The 9456-nt window shown below is 40.8% G+C and overlaps 1 protein-coding gene across 1 annotated transcript in view; it reads left to right on the top strand.

Moving 5' to 3' along the window:
* The first annotated feature begins 15 nt into the window (after positions 1-15).
* Positions 16-9456, top strand: part of VPS35 (VPS35 retromer complex component) — a 35803-nt gene continuing 26362 nt past the window's right edge. Inside the window, exon 1 of the mRNA XM_059045660.2 lies at positions 16-121. Within this exon, the coding sequence (XP_058901643.1) occupies positions 119-121 (3 nt within the window). The 5' untranslated portion in view covers positions 16-118. The remainder of the gene's footprint in view (positions 122-9456) is intronic.

Raw genomic sequence — 9456 nt, 5'->3', positions numbered from 1 at the left:
TGCAGGGTCCGAAGGCGGAGCTAGGGGGGGCGGGGCTTGGAGGGGCCGCAGAGTCACCTGACCGCGGGAGGCTCCGCGCGGGGTGGGTTCTGCTTGCTGCAGGCTTAGGGGAGTCGCCATGGTGAGTGCTGAGGGGCCGCGGGCCCCGGGCCGACCCTTCTCCCAGCCCCTGCTCATTCCCACCACCTTGGAGCCTTGCAGGAGAAGTCGGGGTCCCGCAGCCGGGTCGGGGCTAATACCAGCCCGGCTTGGCCTGCGGGGTGGGCGACAGGCCGGGGAAGGCCGCAGGCGGGGCGATCCGGGCTCGGGTGGGCGGGGGTGCTTGGCCGCGGCCGTTACTCTTTGAGGAGGTGTCTCCGCTAATTAGCTCTGGGGGTCCGTGAGGGCTTGTGGCCCCTCTGAGTGGAGTCGGCCACCGCCCGCCGAGTGCCGGGTCTGGGCGTCTGGCTGGAACGGGAGCTTGCGGAGGGCCTGAGGCTCAGAGGTGGCGTTGGGATCCGCCCAGAGGCTGCTCCCTTGCTGGCGGTTCCACCTTTGTGCCTGGTAGTGCTTTCTGGTCCCTTCCTTGTGCAAGAAATACCTCCCGGAGGGGCCTTAATGGTGCCCGGGCCTTCTTCGGCCTCATAGCCCCCTTCGATTGCAGTGTGTGTCGGAATTCTAGGGACTCGCTTACGTGAATTTCCTGGAAGGACTCATGCTCTCTGATATCTACTAATTCTGAGAGACGGAAAGGAGACTGCTTGTTTCCTTTAACACTTGTTCGTTGGGCGTCCTGGCTCTCTTACTGACCTCCCCATTGATGAAATCCAAGTGTTTTACTTCCTGGAAGTAGGCATACTCCTTAGCGCCTCTCCGTGCTGGCAGCACATCGTGGTGTGGCTGTTGGCTGGTGAACTTGAATTTCCTCAAAATGTGAATCCTTGTGTCTAGTTTCCATAAAGGCAAGTTGTCACTTGCATTTTATTAGCGTTTGACATAGCCTGCACTGTATGAATAATGTTTTTGGATGGTGGTGTACAGTATGTCAGTTTTATCTCACTATTCACTTTACGTAGACAGGCTTCTGAAAACCTGTAAGCCTGGAAACAGGGGTCGCTTTAAATGTGTTAATGCCAGAAAGCAGAATGTTTGATATATATTACTTTCATATAATATGATGCCATACAAGGTGATTTTGCTTATTTCTCAGAATTTTTAGTTGGGAATTGATATAAGAACGGTGCAAAAATTAAACTAGGGTTTCTCTGTTTCTCAACATTTATGGATTGACATTTATAGTGTTTTGTAATCAAAGCAGTTACTTGAGGATCTACTATACATCCAGATTCTGCGCTTGATGAACCAGTTTGGAGCAGTGAGCCAGACTCCTGTTCTCCTGAATTTTATTGGGAAAGAAAACTTGAGTAGCAGTCTTGTCACAGCCACTGTCTCTGTGACTTGGGCAAGTCACTCAATCTTCTTTGAGTCTCCTTTTTGCATCTGAAAACAAATGTTGCCTCTTTGGCCCTTCCCAATCCTAAAATTCTAGGATCCAGTTCAATTCATCATGCATCTTGTGTGCCTTCTATGTCATGGACTGTGCTGGGCACTGGGAACATAGTCCTTGCTTTCAAAGAACTTAAGGGTCTAGCAGGGAAGACGTGCTTGTGGCACTTAATGGAATACAGTCAGAGGATCGCTTTGCTAGCACTGTCAACTCAGTGTTGTGGGGCCCTGGAGGGAAAGACAGTTCTGCCTGAGGAGCTTGGGAAAGACTACAGGAAGTAGCATGTTAACTTTGATTCTGAGGAAGGTGAGCAGAAATTCCCCAGGTTGAGAAGAAAGCGTATTGCTAGTAGATAAAGCTGGGAGAAGTGAATGCTCATGGTGTGTGCCATCATAGGATTCCTGGGGAAATTTATTGGTACATTAAGGTGGAGACACTTTGGTATTAAAATACGTGTTTGGACGTTCCCATACCTTCATCATCCTTAGTTCTCCCTACTTCAATTGCTATTTTGTGCCTTATGATCATTTTAAAAATAGTACTTTCATTAACATAATGAAATTCTGTAACTTTGTGAGACTGGTTATTTTCATTTTACAGTTGCTTTGCATCGCATTGTTAGATTACATCTGTAGCATGAGTGGAGAGATTGACAAATAAGTTTCTAGGATCGTTGGAGATAATTGCAGGTATCTAAGGGGGATATAATAATAATTGCTGGTTTCTAAGGAGGATATAATAATAATGGTAACACTAATGTGAAGTGCTTATTACTAAGTGCTAAGCACTTTTCAAGCTTTATCTGTGTCACTTCACTTATTACTCATAAAGGTGATGTAAGTACTCTTATTAACCTTGTTTGCTATAAGAGGAAGTGAAAGCACATTGTTTGAATGGAGAATTGTTTTATAAGTGATATGTTCATAGTGACCTTTGTTTTCTCTGCACTTTTTAATTTATTTTTATTTTTTTAAACATCTTTATTGGAGTATAACTGTTTTACAATAGTGTGTTAGTTTCTCCTTTACAACAAAGTGAATCAGATATACATATACATATGTTCCCATATCTCTTCCCTCTTGTGTAACCCGCCCTGCCACCCTCTCTATCCCACCCCTCTAGGTGGTCACAAAGCACAGAGGTGATCTCCCTGTGCTATGCGGCAGCTTCCCACTAGCTATCTAATTTACATGTGGTAGTGTATATATGTCCCTGCCACTCTCTCAGTTGGTCACAGCTTACCCTTCCCCATCCCCATATTCTCAAGTCCATTCTCTAGTAGGTCTGTGTCTTTATTCCCATCTTACCCGTAGGTTCTTCATGACATTTTTTCTTTTTTTCTTAGATTCCATATATATGTGTTAGCATACGGTATTTGTTTTTCTCCTTCTGACTTACTTCACTCTGTATGACAGACTCCAGGTCTATCCACCTCATTACAAATAACTCAGTTTCATTTCTTTTTATGGCTGAGTAATATTCCATTGTATATATGTGCCACATCTTCTTTATCCATTCATCTGTTGATGGACACTTAGGTTCCTTCCATTTCCTGGCTATCGTAAATAGAGCTGCAATGAACATTTTGGTACATGACTCTTTGAATTATGGTTTTCTCAGGGTATATGCCCAGTAGTGGAATTGCTGGGTCGTATGGTAGTTCTATTTTTAGTTTTTTAAGGAACCCCCATACTGTTCTCCATAGTGGCTGTATCAATTTACATTCCCACCAGCAGTGCAATAGGGTTCCCTTTTCTCCACACCCTCTCCAGCATTTATTGTTTCTAGAGTTTTTGATGATGACCATTCTGACCGGTGTGAGATGATATCTCATTGTAGTTTTGATTTGCATTTCTCTAATGATGAATGATGTTGAGCATTCTTTCATGTGTTTGTTGGCAATCTGTATATCTTCTTTGGAGAAATGTCTATTTAGTTCTTCTGCCCAATTTTGGATTGGGTTGTTTGTTTTTTTGTTATTGAGCTGCATGAGTTGCTTATAAATTTTGGAGATTAATCCTTTGTCAGTTGCTTCATTTGCAAATATTTTCTCCCATTTTGAGGGTTGTCTTTTGGTCTTGTTTATGGTATCCTTTGCTGTGCAAAAGCTTTTAAGTTTCATTAGGTCCCATTTGTTTATTTTTGTTTTTATTTCCATTTCTCTAGGAGATGGGTCAAAAAGGATCTTGCTGTGATTTATATCATAGAGTGTTCTGCCTATGTTTTCCTCTAAGAGTTTGACAGTGTCTGGGCTTACATGTAGGTCTTTAACCCATTTTGAGTTTATTTTTGTGTGTGGTGTTAGGGAGTGTTCTAATTTCATACTTTTACATGTATCTGTCCAGTTTTCCCAGCACCACTTTTTTTTTTTTTTTTTGTGGTACGCGGGCCTCTAACTGTTGTGGCCTCTTCCATTGCGGAGCACAGGCTCCGGACGCACAGGCTCAGCGGCCATGGCTCACGGGCCCAGCCGCTTCGCGGCATGTGGAATCTTCCCGGACCAGGGCACGAACCCGTATCCCCTGCATCGGCAGGCGGATTCTCAACCACTGCGCCACCAGGGAAGCCCCCCAGCACCACTTTTTGAAGAGGCTTTTTTTTTCTCCACTGTATATCCTTCCCTCTTTTATCAAAGATAAGGTGACCATATGTGTGTGGGTTTATCTCTGGGCTATCTATCCTGTTCCATTGATCTATATTTCTGTTTCTGTGCCAGTACCATACTGTGTTGATTACTGTAGCCTTGTAGTATAGTCTGAAGTCAGGGAGCCTGATTCCTCCAGCTCCATTTTTCGTTCTTAAGATTGCTTTGGCTATTCGGGGTCTTTTGTGTTTCCATACAAATTGTGAAATTTTTTGTTCTAGTTCTGTAAAAAATGCCAGTGGTAATTTGATAGGGATTACATTGAATCTGTAGGTTGCTTTGTGTAGTAGAGTCATTTTCACAATGTTGATTCTTCCAATCCAAGAACATGGTATATTTCTCCGCCTATTTGTATCATCTTTAATATCTTTCATCAGTGTCTTATAGTTTTCTGCATACAAGTCTTTTGTCTCCTTAGGTAGGTTTATTGCTAGATATTTTATTCTTTTTGTTGCAGTGGTAAATGGGAGTGTTTTCTTAATTTCACTCTCAGATTTTTCATCATTAGTGTATAGGAATGCCAGAGATTTCTGTGCATTAATTTTGTATCCTGCTACTTTACCAAATTCATTGATTAGCTCTAATAGTTTTCTGGTAGCATCCTTAGGATTCTCTATGTATAGTATCATGTCATCTGCAAACAGTGACAGCTTTACTTCTTCTTTTCCTATTTGGATTCCTTTTATTTCTTTTTTTTTCTCTGATTGCTGTGGCTAGAACTTCCAAAACTATGTTGAATAAGAGTGGTGAGAGTGGGCAACCTTATCTTGTTCCTGATCTTAGTGGAAATGGTTTCAGTTTTTCACCATTGAGAACAATGCTGGCTGTGGGTTTGTCATTTATGGCCTTTATTATGTTGAGGAAAGTTCCCTCTATGCCTACTTTCTGCAGGGATTTTATCATAAATGGGTGTTGAATTTTGTCAAAAGCTTTCTCTGCATCTATTGAGATGATCATACGGTTTTTCTCCTTCAGTTTGTTGATATGGTGTATCACATTGATTGATTTGCGTATATTGAAGAATCCTTGCATTCCTGGAATAAACCCCACTTGATCATGGTGTATGATCCTTTTAATGTGCTGTTGGATTCTGTTTGCTAGTATTTTGTTGAGGATTTTTGCATCTTTGTTCATCAGTGATATTGGCCTGTAGTTTTCTTTCATTGTGACGTCTTTGTCTGGTTTTGGTATTTATTTTTAAAAAAATAAATTTATTTATTTATTTTTGGCTGCGTTGGGTCTTCATTGATGCAGGAGTGCTTTTTCTAGTTGTGGCGAGCAGGGGCTGCTACTCTTTGTTGTGGTGCATGGGCTTCTCATTACGTGGCTTTTCTTGTTGCAGCCCATGGGCTCTAGGTGCGCAGACTTCAGTAGTTGTGGTGCATGGGCTTAGTTGCTCTGCGGCATGTGGGATCTTCCCGGACCAGGGCTCGAACCCATGTCCCCTGCATTGGCAGGCAGCTTCTTAACCACTGCATCACCCCTCTGCACTTTTTAACTGTGTAGACTTGGGAGGGCTGTTCGACTTGAGTCTCAAGCTAAAATGGGCCTGATCACAAATGTTAATTTGATCTTGACTCTGTAGTGTTTCCATTTTTCTCTGATGCATGTAGCTGCTATGTACAGAGTCATTTGTAAACGGAGAACCAGTTTCATGAGTGAGGAATCATTGGTTACCTGGCTTGTGTTTAATGAGAGCGTGTTCACGTTATACCTGACACTACTCTCAATGTGACACTTCCCAGGAAGGGCATCTAGATGCTCCTTTAGAATAGCCATTTGGGGACTTCCCTGGTGGTGCAGTGGTGAAGAATCCGCCTGCCAATGCAGGGGACATGGATTCAAGCCCTGGTCCAGGAAGATCCCACATGCTGCAGAGCAACTAAGCCTGTGTGGCACAACTACTGAGCCCATGTGCCACAACTACTGAAACCCACGCATGTAGAGCCCGTGCTCTGCAACAAGAGAAGCCACCGTAATGAGAAGCCCACACGCTGCAATGAAGAGTAGTCCCTGCTCGTCACAACTAGAGAAGCCCGTGCACAGCAATGAAGACCCAATGCAGCCAAATAAATAAGTAGAATAGAATAGCCGTTTGTATAATAACTACATTGTCTTGCAAGTAATATGTAAATATACATTAATATAGCTTTATCTCTTCATTTGTAGCCTGCTAATAAGTCTGTAATTTTCTACATTGTATATATATGTTTCTATTAATTTTAAACCCCATTGATACAAAATAGAAAAATTTTGCCAATTTGTTTACAGATTACTGAATCTGGTTATTTCTATACTATTATTTTTGAATTGCTTGTAATCTCTTTATAACCATGGTTTTATTTGCTATATAATTATACACAGTAGCCGAAAGGTAGAAGCAACTCACATATCTATCAACAGACGAACGGATAAACAGAATGGTATATACACATGATGAAGTATTAATTAGCCTTAAAAGGAAGGAAATTTTGACATATGCTGCAGCATGGATGAGCCTTGAAGATATTATGCCAAGTGAAATAAGCTGGACACAAAAGGGCAATATTGTATTATTCCACTTATATGAGGTCAAACTCCTAGAGAGAAGTCAAACTCATAGAGAAAAAAAGTAAAGTGGTGGTTGCCTGGAGTGTAAGTCGGGGGATGGAGAGTTACTGTTTAATGGGCACAGAATTTCCTTTTGGAAAGGTGAAAAAGTTCTGGAGATAGATGGTGGCAGTGGCTGTAAAATGATGTAAATGTGCTTAATGCTACCGATCCACACACTTAAAAATGGTTAAAATGGCAAATTTTATGTTATGTATGTTTTACCACACTAAAAATTATAAAAATTTCCTGATGTATCATTACTTATCTCTAAGTTGGCCATCTGAACCTAGTGAAATACATTGATTCTAATAATTGTTAAATGTATTGCATCCAGAATTAAGAGCCAAAAAACCCAAACCATAGCTTGGTCTCCCTCAAGTTTTCAGATGTCTAGACCATGATGAACAGTGAATTTCATTAAGTCAGAATCCTTAAATGCTCATGTTCTCCTTGCCAACATTTTACACTAATAGTTCTGTTGTATAAATTAGTGTTCAGTTTAAAAGGTACATAACTTTTTCTTTGAAATTTATTTATGCTTATGAAGAAGTATGGTCATAGGGAAACTCAGTTTACTAGAGTTTGCCACAGGAAAAGATAGAGAGATGCTTGGCATTGCTTATTATTCAATTAATTTTTTCCTCTTTCCAAAATTAGACCAAGAAAGTATTCTATTTTTATAAGTGATTCTAGTTCAGAAGTGGGTTTTATGTGCTTTTTGTTAATCTCGAAATTAAGTGTTGTTTTGATTGTCTTTGATAATGGAGCAGACCAGATTTAACTTTCATGTTTATACGTAAGTGCTTGCCTTCCATCTTCCTAGTTCATTGTGTAAGAGGCATTTTATCTCTAGTCATTTTTCTTTTTTATTAAGGTAGAATTCACATAAAATTGACCATTTTAAAGCGAACAGTTCAGTGACATTTCGTACATTAACAGTGTTGTATGACTACCATCTCTGTCTAGTTTCAAAACATTTTTATCACCCAAAAAGGAAACCCTGTACTCATTAAGCAGTTACTCATCCACTCGCCCTCCTGGTAACCAGCAGTCTGCTTTTTGTTTTTATGGATGATTTACCTATTCTGGATGCAAGCTTACTTCGTTTTATTGTGCATTTGCTTTACTGTATTTTTTTTTTTTAACAAATTGAAGGTTTGTGGCAACCCTGCAGCTAGAAAGTCTTTTGGCGCCATTTTTCCAACAGCATTTGCTTACTTCGTGTCTTTGTGTCACATTTTGGTAATTCTTGCAATATTTCAAACTTTTTCATTATTATATTTGTTCTGGTGATTAGTGATCTTTGATATTACAATTGTAATTGTTGAGGGGTGACACGAACTGTGCCTATATGAGTGGGCAGACTTAATTGATAAATGTGTGTATTCTGACTGCCCCTGGACCAGCTGTTCCCCGTTACTCTCCCTCTCCTTGAGCCTCCCTATTCCCTGAGATACAACAATATTGAAATTAGGCCAATTAATAGCCCTACAATGGCCTCTAAGTGTTCAAGTGAAAGGAAGGGTTGCACGTTCTCACTGTAAATCAGAAGCTAGAAATGATTAAGCTCTGTGAGGAAGGCATGTCAAAAGCTCAGCCTCTTGCACCAGTTAGCCAAGCTGGGAATGGAAAGGAAAAGTCCTTGAAGGAGATTAAAAGTCCTACTCCAGTGAACACATGAATGGTAAGAAGGCACAACAGCCTTATGGTTGATACGCAGAAAGTTTTAGTGATCTGGATAGATGATCAGACCAGCCACCACATTTCCTTAAGCCAAAGCCTAATCCATAGCAAGGCCCTCTCTTCAGTTCTTTGAAGGCTGAGAGAGGTTAAGGAAGCTGCAGAAGAAAAGTTTGAAGCTAGCAGAGGTTGGTTCATGAGGTTTATGGAAAGAAGCCATTTCTATACCATAAAAATGCAAGGTGAAGCTGCAAATGGTGATGTAGAAGCTGTAATAAGTTATCCGGAAGGTCTAGATAAGACAATTAATGATGGTGCCTACACTAAACAGATTTTCAATGTAGACAAAACTCTCACAGCTAGAGAGAAGAAGTCAACGTCTGGCTTCAAGAACAGGCTGACCTTCTTGTTAGCTGATGGCTTTAAGGTGAAGCTGATACTCATTTACCATTCGTAAAATCCTAGGGTCCTTTTGAATTATGGGCCTGTGCCCATAAATGGAAAAACAAAGCTTGGATGACAGCACATCAGTTTACAACATAATTTACTTAATGTTTTAAGCTCACTGTTGAGACCTAGTACTCAGGAAAAAAGGATTCCTTCCAAAATATTAATGCTCATTGACAATGCACCTGGTCACCCAAGAGCTCTGATGGAGATGTACAGTGAGATTAATACTACTGTTTTCACGCCAGCTAACACAATATCCATTCTGTAGCCGACAGATCAAAGAGTTATTTTGAATTTCACGTCTTGTTATTTAAGAAATATATTTCATAAGGCTATAGCTGCCATAGTTAGTGATTCCTTTGATGGATCTGGATAAAGTAAAGCCATTAAGAATATTTGTGATTCATGGGAAGAGGTCAAAATATCAACATACACAGGAGTTTGGAGGAAGTTGATTCTAATCCTCATGGATGACCTTGATTAGTTTAATACTTCAGTGGAGGAAATAACTGAAGATGTGGTGGAAATAGCAAGAGAACTAGAATTAGAAGTAGAGCCTGAAGATGTGACTGAATTGCTGTAATTTCATGATCAAACTAACAGA

This window comes from Kogia breviceps, chromosome 18, assembly GCF_026419965.1.
Source record: "Kogia breviceps isolate mKogBre1 chromosome 18, mKogBre1 haplotype 1, whole genome shotgun sequence".
Taxonomy (NCBI): domain Eukaryota; kingdom Metazoa; phylum Chordata; class Mammalia; order Artiodactyla; family Physeteridae; genus Kogia; species Kogia breviceps.
The sequence above is the reverse complement of the archived record's forward strand: the minus strand, read 5'-3'. Positions and strand labels throughout refer to the sequence as shown.